Source organism: Lithobates pipiens, unplaced genomic scaffold, assembly GCF_037356315.1.
Source record: "Lithobates pipiens isolate NorthernLeopardFrog02 unplaced genomic scaffold, aLitPip1_a1.2 Scaffold_8, whole genome shotgun sequence".
Classification (NCBI taxonomy): domain Eukaryota; kingdom Metazoa; phylum Chordata; class Amphibia; order Anura; family Ranidae; genus Lithobates; species Lithobates pipiens.
The window spans coordinates 364,668,162-364,684,527 of NW_027507903.1; the positions used below are offsets into that span (position 1 = coordinate 364,668,162).

General features: G+C 41.3%; 1 protein-coding gene across 2 annotated transcripts in view; it reads left to right on the plus strand.

Annotated features, from left to right (window-relative positions):
- Positions 1-16,366, plus strand: part of WWC1 (WW and C2 domain containing 1) — a 231,890-nt gene that overhangs the window by 125,648 nt on the left and 89,876 nt on the right. For both annotated transcript variants that reach the window (XM_077473485.1, XM_077473484.1), the window contains exons 3-5: positions 5,145-5,348; positions 7,383-7,459; positions 11,542-11,621. In XM_077473485.1, coding sequence (XP_077329611.1) covers positions 5,145-5,348; positions 7,383-7,459; positions 11,542-11,621 — 361 coding nt within the window. The remainder of the gene's footprint in view (positions 1-5,144; positions 5,349-7,382; positions 7,460-11,541; positions 11,622-16,366) is intronic.

Consider the following 16,366-nt stretch of genomic DNA (forward strand, 5'->3'; position numbering starts at 1 on the left):
TATATGTGTGTGTGTGTGTGTGTGTGTGTGTGTGTGTGTGTGTGTGTGTGTGTGTGTGTGTGTATATATATATATATATATATATATATATATATATATATATATATATATATATATATATATATATATATATATATATATATATATATATAAAATATTTTAGCAGAGACCCTAGAGAAAAAACGCAGTTGTTGCATTTTTATATCGCACTGTTTTTGCGCAGAGGTCTTTCAAACATAATACACTTTAACCACTTCCCGCCCGGCCTATAGCAAAATGACAGCCAGGCGGTGGTTCAGTTATCCTGACTGGGCATCATATGACGTCCTTCAGGATAACAGCCTCTGCAAGCCCGTGGTGGCACGCATTGCGGTGATCGGTGGTGCGTGTGTCAGTTTGACACACCGCTACACCGATCCATTGGAGGCTCTTTACCACATGATCAGCCATGTCCCATCACAGCTGATCACGATGTCAACCGTTAAAGCCATTGATTGGCTTTTCCTCACTTGCATCTGACAGATGCGAGTAGAGGAGAGCCGATTGGCGTCTCTTCTGATAAATAATCAGCGCAGCCCCCCCTCGAATGCCCACATTAGACCACCAGGAGAGCCCACCAGGACCACCAGGGAAGGGGGCAACGTGTGGATGGCCAGGTATCTACCCCATGGTCATCCACATGTGCAAATTATGCCCAATCTGTGCCAGTGACTACAAATGGGCACTGACTGGCACCATTATATAACATATGATGGCCAGCAATGCCACCCACCAGTGTCATCAGTGCCACCCATCAGTTCCCACTTATCAGTGCCCATCAGTGCCACCCATAAGTGCCCATCAGTGCCGCAAACCAGTGACACCTATCAGTGCCCGTCGGTGCCACCTCATCAGTGCCCGTCAGTGCAGCCATATCAGAAACAAAGAAAAACTTTTTTTGTTTTTTCAAAATTTTCGGTATTTTTTTTATTTGTTGCGCAAAAACCGCAGAGGTGATCAAATACCACCAAACGAAAGCTCTATTTGTGGGAACAAAATGATAAAATATGTGTTTGGGTACAGTGTTGTATGACCGCGCAATTGTCCTTCAAATTGCGACAGCGCTTAAAACTGAAAATTGGCTTGGGCAGGAAGGTGTCTATGTGCCTGGTATTGAAGTGGTTAATGAATTTTTAAAAAAAACGGTAAAGTTAGCCCATTTTTAATTTTTTTTTGTATAATGTGAAAGATGATGTTACGCCATCAGAATCGTGATCTATATTAAAAGAAAAAAAAGTAAAAAAAAAAATAGTGATTCTCATTTTAGCCAGAATTGTGCAGCTCTGCTTTGTATTACTTAATTTGTGTGAAATCCCTGGTGTTCTTGCCAGTCCCTCTGCTTTCCTATGAAAAACTAACCACACTAAGCAGGACAACAGACTGTGGTCAGTTCTCTAGCTTTGCTGGGAACTCCGTGTACTTTCCTCCAATAAACGTTTAAAATAAAACGTTTTTTGACACGCCTCTGCTGCACAGCTATTCACTGGGAAGCTCAGTGTGCTGCTGCTTCTCATTCCCCTCCGCTCTTATGCAGCTGAGAACAGAGGGAATGCGATCACTTATAGAAAAGGGAAACGGGTATTTATAATCCTTTTTTTTTTTTTTTTTTTTTTTTTTTTTTTAATCTATACACAAATGTTTCATTATAAATCTTTTTAGTTTTATTTTATTTTTTTCCTTTTTTTTTTTGTATAAGAAATCGCATACCCTCTGCCCTGAGGTGCTTACGGAGCTCACTGAACTTCCCAATCAATGTCTGTGCAGGGAGTGTCAGCACATGTCTGATCATTAGAGGAGAGCAGTCCCAGCATTGCCAGAATGCTGACCACTCTGTGCTCTCATGCCTAGTGTGGTCAGATTTTTTATTACAAGTTTGATCATTGGAGGAGAGCAGACTGAGTTCCCAGCACAGCTAGAGATCTGACCATGGTGTGTTCTGCTTAGTGTGGTCAGTTTCTAATAGGAAAGCAGAGGAACTGGCAGGAACACCAGGGATTTCACACAAAGGAAGCAATGCAAAGAGAACAGGATTCTTTTTCATATAAGACACTTTATCAGGAATATAAAATGTCGGGGTAACATAGTCTTTAACCATTGCAAGCATTTATTTCTTCTGAATCATGGATCACAATTATTGCCAGGTGAAAATGTAGCTGTATTCTGTAGGTTGTTTTTGGCTAGAATGAAGGAAAGTTAGAATCTGATTTATTTTACCGCCTCTGTCCTATTTTTTTTTCATGGTTTCCTACCACAAAACTCTTACGGTCCTTAACCACTTAACGACCCCCGCATGCCATTGTACGTCATCATAATGGCATGTACAGGCACAAGCACGTACATGTACGTGCTTGCCTTCCAGCGGGTGGGGAGTCCGATCGGACCCCCTCCCGCTGGATGCGGCGGTCCGGTTCGCTTCAGGAGCGATCCGGGATGAGGTGATGGCCGTTGGTTTCTGGCCATCCCCTCTCGATCGCTCCTGGCGAATGAGAAGCTTCCTCCCACTGTGTATTGTATACACAGGCAGGGAGGAAGTGATGTCATTCTCCTCGGGGCGGTCTTTTTGACCGGACTACGAGGAGAAGACTAAAAGTAAGTGCACCAAACACTACACTGACACTAACTAACACACAGGCACACAACCCCCCCCCCCCCGATCGCCCCCCGATTCCCCTCTGCCCCCCAGTCACAGTGTCACTGATTGCAGTGATCATTTATTTACTGATCACTGCATTCAGTGTCAGTTGTAAAAGTAAAAAGTGTCAGGGCAGTTAGTGTTACGTCCAGGGTAGCCCCCTACCACCCCCCAATAAAGATTTAACCCCCTGATTGCCCTTAGAGTTAACCCTTTCACCCCCTTTTGCCAGTGTCACTAAGCGTTTGCTTTTCTGATCGCTGCATTAGTGTCACTGGTGCCGCTAAGTAGCTAGTTATTTTTTTAGGTTCACCGCCAGGTTTTTATAGCGCTAGGTACCCCGATATACTACCCAATAATGGTTTTAACCCCCTGATTGCCCCTAATTAACCCTTTCACCCCCTTTTGCCAGTGTCACTAAGCGATAATTTTTCTGATCGCTGCATTAGTGTCGCTAAGTAGCTAGTTATTTTTTAAGGTTCACCGCCAGGTTTTTATAGCGCTAGGTACCCCGATATACTACCCAATAACGGTTTTAACCCCCTGATTGCCCCTAGTTAACCCTTTCACCCCCTTTTGCCAGTGTCACTAAGCGATCATTTTTCTGATCGCGTCACTAGTGTCACTAGGTAGCTAGTTATTTTTTAGGTTCCCCGTCAGGTTTTTATATAGCGCCAGGGACCCCCATATACTACCTAATAAAAATTTGAACCCCCTGATTGCCCCTAGTTAACCCTTTCACCAGTGATCACCGTATAAGTGTTACGGGTGACTCTGGTTAGTTAATTTGCTTTTTATAGCATCAGGGCACCCACCATTTATTACCCAATAAAGGTTTAACCCCCTGATCACCTGGCGGGTGATATCAATTAGGTTTTAGGGTCAGGCTCTGCGTCGCCCCAGGCAGCGCTAGGTTAGTGCCAGTACCGCTAACACCCACGCGCAAAGCATAAACCTCCCGTAGTGGTATAGAATCTGAACAGATCAATATCTGATCTGCTCAGATCTATACTAGCTTCCCCAGCAGTTTAAGGTTCCAAAAATAACGCATTATTAGTGGGATCAGCCCAGATACCTGCTAGCACCTGCGTTTTGCCCCTCCGCCCAGCCCACCCAAGTGCAGTATCGATCGATCACTGTCACTTACAAAACACTAAACGCATAACTACAGCGATCACAGAGTCAGGCCTGATCCCTGCGATCGCTAACAGTTTTTTTTTTGGTAGCGTTTTATATTTAAATCCTGAAGGCAGTCCTTGGTTTTCGGGGTCCCGTACGTGGCTAGGCTCCCAAAAAGTCCCCCACATGTGGTATCCCCGTACTCGGGAGTAGCAGAAGAATTTATTTTGGTGTGTAATTTGACTTGTGCCTATAGCATGTGTGAACAATATATCATTTAGTGACAACTTTGTGCAAAAAAAATAAAAATTTTTAATATTCCTGCAACTTGTGGCAACATATAAAATATTTCATGGACTCAACATGCCTCTCAGTAAATGGCTTGGGGTGTCTACTTTCCAAAATGGGGTCATTTGGGGGGGGGGGGGGGGGGGTTGTGCTATTTTGGCATTTTATGTCCTTCAAAACTGTGATAGATAGTGAGGAGTGAAATCAAAAATTTGCGCCCTTAGAAACCCTGAAGGCAGTGATTGATTTTCGGGTTGCCGTACTGAGCTAGACTCCCAAAAAGTCGCACATATGCGGTATCCCTGTACTCAGGAGAAGCAGCAGATTATATTTTGTGGTGCAATTCCACATATAACTATGGCATGTGTGAGCAATATATCATTTAGTGACAACTTTTTGTAAACTTTTTTTTTTTGTGTCATTATTCAATCACTTGGGACAAAAAAAAAATATTTGGTGTGCTCAACATGCCCCTCAGCAATTTCCTTGGGGTGTCTACTTTCCAAAATGGGGTCATTTGGGGGGGTTTGTACTGCCCTGCCATTTTAGCACCTCAAGAAATGAGATGGGCAGTCATAAATTAAAAGCTGTGTAAATTCCAGAAAATGTACTCTAGTTTGTAGACGCTATAACTTTTGCGCAAACCAATAAATATGCGCTTATTGACCTTTTTTTTACTAAAGACATGTGGCTGAATAAATTTTGCCCTAAATGTATGACTAAAATTGAGTTTATTCGATTTTTCTTAGAACAAAAAGTAGAAAATATATTTTTTTCTCAAAATTTTCGGTCTTTTTCCATTTATATTGCAAAAAATAAAAATCGCAGAGGCAATCAAATACCATCAAAAGAAAGCTCTATTTGTGGAGAAGAAAAGGACGCAAATTTCGTTTGGGTACAACATTGCATGACCGCACAATTACCAATTAAAGCAGTGCAGTGCAAAATTGTAAAAAGACCTCTGGTCCTTAGGCTGAAAATTGGTCCGGGCTGAAGTGGTTAAATGGCTGTAGCTAGGAGAGTCTACAGTATATAATATCCAGAATATTTGCTCATTTCTTTGCAGAAACCACACAGATAGAGGATCCTCGGGTGCAATGGAGAGGACAACAGGAGTGCATGTTGAAGGACTATCTAGTGCTTGCTCAGGAAGCTCTGGATGCTCAAAAAGAGATTTACCAAGTCAAACAGCAAAGGCTTGAACTAGCCCAACAGGAATATAGGCAGCTTCACGATGTTTGGAAACATAAGCTTGGATCTCAGCCAAGTTGTAAGTATTGTAGAAAAAATTAAAGTAATTGATCCATTTGACTATTGTGTCTCTGTTAAAAACCTGAGTACTCACCCACTTATGCCCAAATAAAGCCTTGCTATTTATTAGTGTAATGCAATCATGGGACTTTTATTAACCTCCCTGGCGGTACGATTATTTCAGATTTTAGGTGCTGAAAGCGGTACAATTATTTTGCATGAAAATTTGGCGTTTTATATTGTAGTCCTGCAATTCTTAGGAATAACTCTCCTAAATCTGTCCAAACCAGAGTCTAGCAGACATCCCAGGTATAATAAAGTTTGAAAAATGAAATCATAAATTATAATATAATAAATAATTATAAATAATTGTACCAAATAATAATATAACAATAATAAAAATTATTCAATAATGTAATCAAATCAAAAACACTGAAATTTGCTCAGTTGCAGAATTGTCACTGTCATTACTTTTCAGTATTTGATGACGGATCTCCCCACAAATCGATATCGCTCAATTCTGTGAGTGATTCCAATTTATTATTGCTGTTTTCTAGCTGGTATAAAATCATTTTTGATGTAAAGTGACAGTTTTGGTTGCTATGGACAATCTCCAGTTTCCAGGCATAAAGAACAGTTTTTATTATATAAAACTGCATGCAGGACACTGGGCAGACCACTAGGGACAACGGGGATGTGAAATATTTACATACAGCAATGTAATCTGTAAGATTACATTATACTGTATGTTTACTGTTTGTTTCACTTTTTGAATTTGGCGCCGATCTCCGTCCCCGTGCGTCGCAACGCTCGCAGGGAACGGAGATCAGCGATGTGATGAATCGAGCGAGACACGGCTCGCTCGTACAGCGGGGAGACAACGCTGGATCCGAGGGAGAAGGTAAGTAAACCTCCTCCTGGATCCAGAGATGCAGTCCCGAGTCTGGCTCGGGGATACCGCTTTTGGTATGAAAATTCCACCCCGAGCCAGACTCGGGAATACCGTCAGGGGGGTTAAAGCGAACTTCTTGCCTGTTCCAGCCTTTTTTTTTATTTTTTATTTTTTTTTTAATCACCCCCGTGGTAGTTGTCAATTATGTTTTAAAAATCAGCATATGCTACATCTGAAAAAAAATGTTGTTATTAAAAGTATTGGTACTCACTGTACCCTCCTGTGTGTGAGTATCTGAAGCCCACTAGGAGTCTCTTCGGGGATAAGGTGCTGCTGAATACGCAGCAAGCACCTCCTGATCTCGCACATGTGCAGTGGGACTTTCCCACGACCATAATAATGAAGTCTAGCATTGCGTCATTTCAGGTTTAGAAATAACGCAATGCTAGCCGCGGAGGATGCCCATTGACTCGTAGGATTGAATAGACTGGTATCCCAGGAGCCAATAAGGATAAGGGTTTGACAAGGTTAGGATGGAAGTGGACCTTTTTTTATGAAAGAAGCTACTATATATTAAAAAAAAAATGACATTATCCAAAAAGGAATGGCGTAGCGATCAGCAACACATGTTGCATGCAAATTATGGTGGAACTCCACTTCACTTCAATCGTTAAGAATAACCTGTGCTGACCACACATACTCAGACTTACACAATGCAGCAGCTTGCCTGTTCACCCCAGCCCCTCCCCCCTTCTCCAACCACTGCTCCAGTCAATGGTACTCTTCTTCCCTAAGCAGCGTTGTCATTTGGAGCAGTGCTCGGGGAGGTTGCCATGTCTGAAAATACACCAACTTGCAATTTTATAATAGTCTGAATTTTCATCTTCATTTCTGAAACGCGTAGGCACTGAGATCAATCGGAGACAGTTTGAAGGAGCTATGCAGTAAAAACATTTTCTCAAATACTAAAACCCTAATGCTACGCTATACTATTTATCACACAAAAAATGCATGCTTTGAAAATGTTTGAAATATGGATTCATAATCGCCCCCCAAAACATTTATTTCTCATTTTTGTAATTGTGTGGAACTACCCCACAAAGATAATTATTTATATGTACCTGAAATTTTATATTTGTATTTTTTTCCTTTTTATATTAGTGGCTTCAAGTTCCTCTTCTAATTCAAAATATGATCCTGAAATTCTGAAAGCTGAAATTGCTACTGCAAAGTCCAGGGTATGTCCATATCATTTTTTGAAAATCTATGATTTATTTAAAATGACAAAGGAAAAAACATCTGTTTGATGCTGTAGCTGTCTCTGCTGGCTCTATGACCGAGAACTGAGCGATCACATGATAGCTGATCACTCAATTCTCCATCAGTCATCGCTCTCTGCTCTGCCCTTCACTGGAGCATCGGGCTGTGGAGAGGGTGGAAATGGCTGGCTTAGACTCTCAACAGCATGCTGAGATGCTTGCGCCAGCTTTCTGGTCAGGCATCTGGGTGGATTCCAATACTGTCTGGATACATCCAGAGAGTGGAGCAGCTCGGTGAGGAAAGCCGACAAGCTTTATACGCTGTTAGTTGAATCTGAATCACAGAAGTGCAGAAATAAGTGCACTTCTGTGACCCAGAAGAAAAGTATGGCAACACAAGATTTGGCCATACAGTACCTTTGTCGTTTTAAAGAAAGGTATGTTAAAAGTTGGGCTAATTTGCAAAGGAGCATTTGTAAGTATATTTTGGTTCAATTTAATAGGTCAGTCAAGCTTAGGGAAAGATTTGAATTTTAAATTCACTTGAATTGATTACCTGAACTGAGCAATCAACTGTAAAGTTACACTTTTATTAGTGTCACTGTCAATAGGGCTCTCAATGTTTGGCGTTCTTTTGCAGATATAGGATTTGTTTCCAAAATCCTTGATGTAGACTGATTGTAGTTTCATCCCTTTCTTATTTTACTCAGAAGGATGTATTTTGTTGCAGATTGTGTCCCAACTAAAGATTTTTCCTTCCATTTCTTGTCTCAAAAGGAAATGAGAGGAAATCTCTCAAATGGGGTCACTGCAATCTCTTCCCCACTCCAGTCAAAACTAAAAGAAAAACATTGTCTGTCTGGAGTTGGCCTTTAACCAGCTCTGGACCAGGCCCATTTCTGACACTTGTTGCTTACAAGTTAAAATCAGTATTTTTTGTGTGAAAATTACTTGGAACCCCCTAACATTTTAGATATTTTATATACCCTAGAGAAAAACAGGCTGGTCATTGCAATATTTTATGTCACATAATATTTGTGCAACGGTCTTTCAAGCACAATTCTTTTTGGAAAGAAGAAAAAAATTTGCATTAAAAAATAAGAAAACCATAAAGTTAGCCCAATTTTTGCATATTGTGAAGATGATGTTACACCGAGTAAATAGATACCTAACATGTCATGCTTTAACATTGCGTGCACTCGTAGAGAAACATCAAACTAGGGTACTTAAAAATCACCATCGGCGATGTTTAAATTTTTTTAACATTTATTGATTTATAGTTACAGAGGAGGTCTTTTGCTAGAATTATTGCTCTTGCTCCAACGATCACGGCGATTCCTCACATGTGTGATTTGAATACTGTTAACAATTTAGGCATGCGTTTTCTTTGGTGCACCTTAAACATTTTTTTTTCTTATTTTCTTTCTTTTTTTTTTTTTTTTTTTATTCAACACTGTCCCTTTAAAAAATAAATAAAAAATCTGATCACTTTTATTGCTGTCACAAGGAATGTAAACATCACTTTTGACAGTAATAGGATATGACAGGTACTCTTTTTATGGAAGGATTAGGGGTCTAAAAGACCCCAAATAGCTCCTTTACACTTCAAAATATATCCCCTCCCGATCCTTATAATTAGCCGCATCAGTTGTTATCATGAGAGAGCCAACCGCTCTCTCATGAAGAAATGTACCAGGGTGATGCCTGCAGCTGCAGGCATCAGCCCGGTATAACCATTTCAACCAAATGACCTACATGTACGTGATTTGGTGTGAAGTGGTTAAAGTTAACTTTTAAGACATATATGTTAGAAAATCATTATATAATAATTGTATATTATACAATTAAATTGAATTGTTTGCTTTTTCATATTCATCCACTTACAGACTAGAAGATTTTAATGCTTAAAATGCTTAATGACCAGGCGTTTTTTTGCGATACGGCACTGCGTCAATTTAACTGACAATTGCGCAGTTGTACAAAGCTGTACCCAAATAAAATTGATGAAGAATGAACAAAACTCTGGACAGCCGCACTCTGGATCAGATGAAAAGTAAAAAGTGCCTTTTATTTCTTCAAAGTAAAATAACCTCACATCACACAAATAACAACAAAGGGAGAAAAAAACAAAAATTGATGACGCGTTTCACGCTAAGCCTAGCGTTTACTCATAGCTGAGGCACTTTTTACTTTTCATCTGATCCGGAGTGCGGCTGTCCAGAGTTTTGTTCATTCTTCATCTATCTGGTCTGTGCAATCAGTCTGCACCTGGGACCCTTACCTGCTTGGAGAGGTAAGCAGTCTTTTGGTGAACTGACCTGGAGCGGTGGTCTCCTATTACCCAAATAAAATTGTCGTCCTTTATTTTCCACATATAGAGCTTCCTTTTGGTGGTATTTGATCACCTCTGTAGTTTTTATTCTTTGCGCTATAAACATAAGAGCATCAAGTTCGAAAAAATATATATATATATATATTTTTTACTTTTTGCTATATTAAATACCCCCCAAAAATGTTTTGAAAAACCCCACACGTTTTATGTACATTATATATATTTTATGTACTATATATATTTTATATATATTTTATGTACATTATATATATTGGCCTAAACTTTATCAGTTTAGGCCAATATATATTCTTCTACATATTATTGGTAAAAAAAAATCGCAATAAGCGTATTGATTGGTTTGCGCAAAAGTTATAACGTCTACAAACTATGGGAAGGATTTATGGCATTTTTATTATTTTATTTTTTATTTTTTACTAGTATGACCTGTGATTTTTAGTGGTACTGCGATATTGTGGTGGACACATTTGAAACATTTTTGGGACCATTGACATTTATACAGCTATCAGTGCTATAAAAATGCACTGATTACTGTGTAAATGTCACAGGTAGGTAAGGGGTTAACACTAGGGGGCGATCAAGGGGTTAAACGTGTTCCCTATTTAATGTTTCTTAGACACCATACACACTATTAGATTTTCTGCAGATTTTTGTCTTCAGATTTACCAAAACCATGTAGTGCAAGGGCCTGCCCGATTGTATACAAATTGAAACTCTTAAGGTTTGGCCTCATTATATAGTTTTTGTAAATCTGAAGACAAAAATCTAATAGTGTGTATGGGGCCTCATGTTGGGGAGGGGGGGTGGGACTGACTCACTGAGGGAGGAGGCATATCGCTGTTCTTATTTACTTATATAGGTAGCGCCATCCACCCCACTTCACTTACTCACATATTGCTGTTCTTATTTGCTAGGAACAAACTATCTGTTGCCTCTCCTCTGACAGAACACAGATTTGTGTGTTTACACACACAAATCCCTGTTCTGGCTGTCATGCCCGCAATCACGTCTGCCGGCCACACACATTGGGACCCACACTGTGCAGTGGACGCCTCTGGTGGCTCTTAAAGGGGACAACGTACCAATACATTGCTTTTCAAAGTTGTTTTGATATTACATAACATACATACTCAAGCCTGAGGATAGCTCAGAGCTCCCAGTTTGGGAGACAGAGGGTTTCACCCAGGGATCAGAGGGTCAAGAGACAAGAGGTCTCACCTAGGGGTCAGAGGAGATCCAGCCAGCAGCCAGGTACAGGAGGTCTCGTTCCAGGAGTCAGGTGGCCCCTATTGGGGTGTCAGGAAAACCCTATCCAGATGCTAGGATTGGGCTATGCAGCAGGGCACTACAACTAAAGGCTAAGAGAGCCAAGTGAACCAGTAGAGCTGGACAACACAGTAGGAGGGACTGGTAAGAAGAGCAGCATTGCTCCCAGCAATGGAGTCATGTGGCTCAGTATTTTCATTTGACTGTTCATATTGATGTGAAAGAACCCCCACATGGGCAACTAATATCTATGTGAACTTTCCATCTATTTAATAAAAGTGGGCTGCAATGCCCTAAAATACAGTTTGGACTGGCACAACTCATTGGAAAAGCATCTACCACATAAATATAATCTCCCCAATAAAATAACAGTATGTCTTATGTTGGGTTTTACTAATGATTAAGGTAAATTATTGTTGACACTTTCTAAAATTCCCAAATGCAGGTTAACAAACTGAAGAGAGAAGTAGCCTATATGCAGCAAGAACTACAATACAAGGAAAATGGCTACCAAACCCTTCGACAGTAAGTTCTGTCTGCTTTGTTTACATTTCATTTAATGCATAATAAAGTAGTAAAAAAGTTGGTAATGAACAATTGACTACCGTATATACTCGAGTATAGGCCGACCCGAATATAAGCCGAGGCCCCCAATTTACCCCCAAAAAAACTGGCAAACTTACTGACTCGTGTATAAGCCGAGGGTGAGACATGCCTGTCCATCCCTGTGTGTGTGTCCGTCCATCCCTGTGTGTGTGTCCGTCCATCCCTGTGTGTCCGTCCATCCCTGTGTGTCCGTCCATCCCTGTGTGTCCGTCCATCCCTGTGTGTCCGTCCATCCATCCCTGTGTGTGTGTGTGTCCATCCATCCATCCATCCCTGTGTGTGTGTGTCTCCATCCATCCATCCATCCATCCCTGTGTGTGTGTGTCTCCATCCATCCATCCATCCATCCCTGTGTGTGTGTGTCTCCATCCATCCATCCATCCATCCCTGTGTGTGTCTCCATCCATGTGTGTGTGTGTGTGTGTGTGTGTGTGTGTGTGTGTGTCCAGCCTACCTTTGTCCCGAGCCTCCGTCCCGTGCCTTGCCTCCTTGCCTCCGTCCCGTGCCTTGCCTCCTTGCATCCGTCCCGTGTCGTGCCTTGCCTTGCCCCCGTCCCGTCCCGTCCCGTGCCGTGCCGTGCCTTGCCTTGCCTCCGTCCCGTGCCCTCTTCGTCGGCGGCCATTGTAAAATTCAAAAGCTGCGCCGCCGCCTTCGCCTGTGATAGGCGGAACACTGAATTTCCCAGCAGCCTGTGTTCCGCCTATCACAGACGTCGTATCATCCTCGTCCGTAGTACGAGGATGATACGATGTCCGTGATAGGCGGAACACAGGCTGCTGGGAAATTCAGTGTTCCGCCTATCACAGGCGAAGGCGGAGCCGGAGGCGCGGCTTTTGAATAGAATGGCCGCTGTCTGTCTGCTCGACACGCTGATCGAGCGGGCAGACAGCGATGACTCGAGTATAAGCCGAGGGGGGCACTTTCAGCCTCAAAAAAGAGGCTGAAAATCTCGGCTTATACTCGAGTATATACGGTATATCACATGGCTACTTCTATATTTTGCACCTGTATAGTAACTGATTTGTTTGGTACTATGGGAGTATTCTCTTTGTATCTCTATGGCAATGCCACTCAGGTCTGAATTCAAGTGTGTCCCCAGCTGAGAAACTTTTGCCCGGCTAGTTTAATTCATTTCCTTAAATGCTCTCCATTTTATTGTGTATTGTGCAATCGCACACCATTTTTATAAGCAATCTTTTTTCAAAGGGTTATACATCCTGCTTCCTGCTGTGGCAATTATAGCGAGATTGTCATGCAGTGCTATTATTTGCGGAAATCTTCATAAAGGTCTCGCTTTCATTGAACAATATTTCTGTATTTTAACATAATAATGCAACCCTCAACCTGTGACCCTGAAGCGTATGTCTGGGGGGGGGGGAAACAATATCTCTTAGTGCATACACATTTCCTCATGTGTTGTCTCTTTAAAAACATTACATACACAGAAAAAAAAAAACATTTGATCTACCAGTAGCTTCCTTTTCGAGTCGGCAACAGTACCTCTGTTGCACTTAATGGGATATTAAAGTAGAGCAAATTTGGATTGCTAGCACAAAATCAGGGTAGTACTGCATAAACATTAACTAACTGCTACGAATAATGCAGAGAAATTAACACCGATAAGTTTAATTGCATTCCTTTTTACTGAAGCAATCACTCATATACGTTCAACAATTCTGTGAGCAGTTGTTTCTTTTGGTGGCGAGGTTTGAAAACAAAAGAAAATGAATGTGCAACATGCAGATTTACATTAGGAGTTGACATTTCAGTGAAGATCAAATAGAGAAAGCAGATTAGGAAGGCTTCTTTTTGATCTTGCTATGATTGACATGGAATGCTTAGTAAGGCTTTATTGCTCCGAAAAAGCCTTCTTCAATGTGCGCATAAAAGAACTCCTGAAGTAGTTACTAATACCTTTTGAATGATCTGTCATATAGTATTTCTGCATTATTTCCCAAGTACAGACAAAAAAGAACGTTCTCTACTCTTATTGTATCCTTGATAAACCTATTAAACAGCTATACTCCTCTTACTGAAATACCAGTGTGGCTTTAGTAAGCCATGATGAATTCCTCCAATGAACTACAGTACTAAAGGATTTTAGCGAGAGTAGAAAAATCCATTGTTTATTTTACCATTTCATTATTAGCAGTAAATAGTGTTTTTTTACCTTGAAGAGATACTGTCGCTGTGTTCCGTTTTCTAGATGTGCCAGCAAGGTATGCCATGCTCTGTGTGTATACTGGTGTCACAAAACCTGAAACCAATAATTCTCTGCAATTTTTCTTTAATCGATAACTAGCTAGTTTTGTTCTGGCCTTAGTAAGAGCCATATGGATTTCACTGTGTAGTGATGTGAAAGAAACTTCAGTGTTTTCCTTTTTCCTATTTAACCACTTTCAGACCGGACCATTTTGCAGGCCAATGACCAGACCACTTTTTGCGATTCGGCACTGCGTCGGTTTAACTGACAATTGCGCGGTCGTGCGGCGTGGCTCCCAAACAAAATTGACGTCCTTTTTTTCCTACAAATAGAGCTTCCTTTTGGTGGTATTTGATCACCCCTGCGGTTTTTATTTTTTGCGCTATAAACAAAAATAGAGTGACAATTTTGAAAAAAAACGCATATTTTTTACTTTTTGTTATAATAAATATCCCCCAAAAATATATGTAAAAAAAAAAAAATTTCCCTCAGTTTAGGCCGATACGTATTCTTCTACATATTTTAGGTAAAAAAAAATCACAATAAGCGATTGATTGGTTTGCGCAAAAGTTATAGCGTTTACAAAATAGGGGATAGTTTTATGGCATTTTTATTAATAATTTTTTTTTTTACTAGTAATGGTGGCGATCAGCGATTTTTATTGTGACTGCGACATTATGGCGGACACATCGGACATTTTTTACAAATTTTTGGGACCATTGTCATTTATAGAGCAATCAGTGCTATACAAATGCACTGATTACTGTGTAAATGACGCTGACAGTGAAGGGGTTAACCAGGGGGTGGCAGTGTAGTGGTTAAGTGTTCCTAGGGGCGTGTTACTAACTGTGGGGGGCTGGGCTGTGTGTTAGTGAACACTGATCTCTGCTCCAATCACATGGAGCAGAGATCAGCGTCACTTGTTGCTAGGCAGAACGGGGAAATGCTGTTTACAACGGCATCTCCCCGTTCAGCCGCCCCATGAGAAGATCGCGGGTATCCCCGCGGCGATCGAGTCCGCGGGACCCATGACTGGACTCACGGGGTCCTGACCGGCACGCGAGTGCACCGCTGGCGGCGCGCACGCGATGGCAGGGCGGCATATAAAAATGGACGTACCTGTACGCCAATATGCCTGCCCGTGCCATTCTGCCGACGTACATCAGTGTGCGCCAGTCGGGAACTGGTTAAGTGGTTCTTCTCACCTGCCAGCAAAGTTTTTTTTAGTTCTGGCACTTTGTGCAGTGGTTAATGATGTCATGGTCCTGGCTTGGCATTATTGGAAATGCCCTCTCAGATTCTATTTAAGGGGAGTGGGAGACTAGGAAGGTCTCCTTAGGCACATGGACACATTATGTTGTGCATCTGTATTCCTGTGTGTAGTGACAGGCCACTTGTGTATCTGTAGAGCAAAAAACTGAAGCTAAGTGATTGTAAAGGTTTGTGTTTTTATTTTATATATAACAAACATGTTCTTGCCTCCTATGTGCAAGGGTTTTGCACAGAGTGGCTCCGATCCTCCTCTTCTGTGGTGCCCAGCGGCGCTCCTGGGTCCTCTTCCTCATCGAGTGCCCCCGCGGAGAGCCGCATTCAATGGGGGCACTCATGCGGGCTGCTGCGTCCATTGACACAGGCAGCAGGACTCGGCCCGGCACCCATCTCACTGGATTTGATTGACAGCAGCGGTAGCCAATCGTTCCTGCCGATATAAATCTATCCAACGAGGACCCAAAACAGCAGCTGGATATGCTGGGCTCATCATTGATGCTGGAAGAAATGGGTTCAGGTAAGTAAAAGGGGGGCTCTGGGTCGCTGCTGCAGCACAGAAGGTTTTTCACTTTAATGCATAGAATGCATAAAGGGCAAAAACCTTGAGACTTTACAACCCCTTTAGTTAATACAGCATCCTCCCACCAAGATTCGATATGAAGACCATACAGAGGGTATATATACACATATTCCTGACTATATAGTTTTATGAAGAATACTGAAAGTTTTCTTCACACTTTGAAGTTTGAAGAGTTGATTTACTAAAGGCAAATAGGGTGCTTACTTTGCAAGGGAATTTTCACTAAGCTTGGTGAATGTGGTAAATAATCACTTTACAAGGAATACCCAATCATGTGCAAAGAAAATAATAAAAAAAAATATATTTATTTTGCTTGCTCATGATTGGATGATAGAAGTCAAAGCAGAAAGCCAGTGAATTCTACATTAGTTGTTTTCGGTGTTAAGACTGCAATATTAGAGTTTTTATTCTCACGTATATTTATATACTGGAGGCTGTGCTCCATAATAACAGGCGTGGCGGCAAAGTATCCAAGTAGCCTGCAGAGGTTATGAAAGGACAGTTAAAACGACATAATTTAAATACTTTTGAAAACACAATTCAAGAACTTAGCCAACCAACCCTGTTTAAAATAGCAAGTCATAGTCACCCGACCATTTAAAAAAACATGAA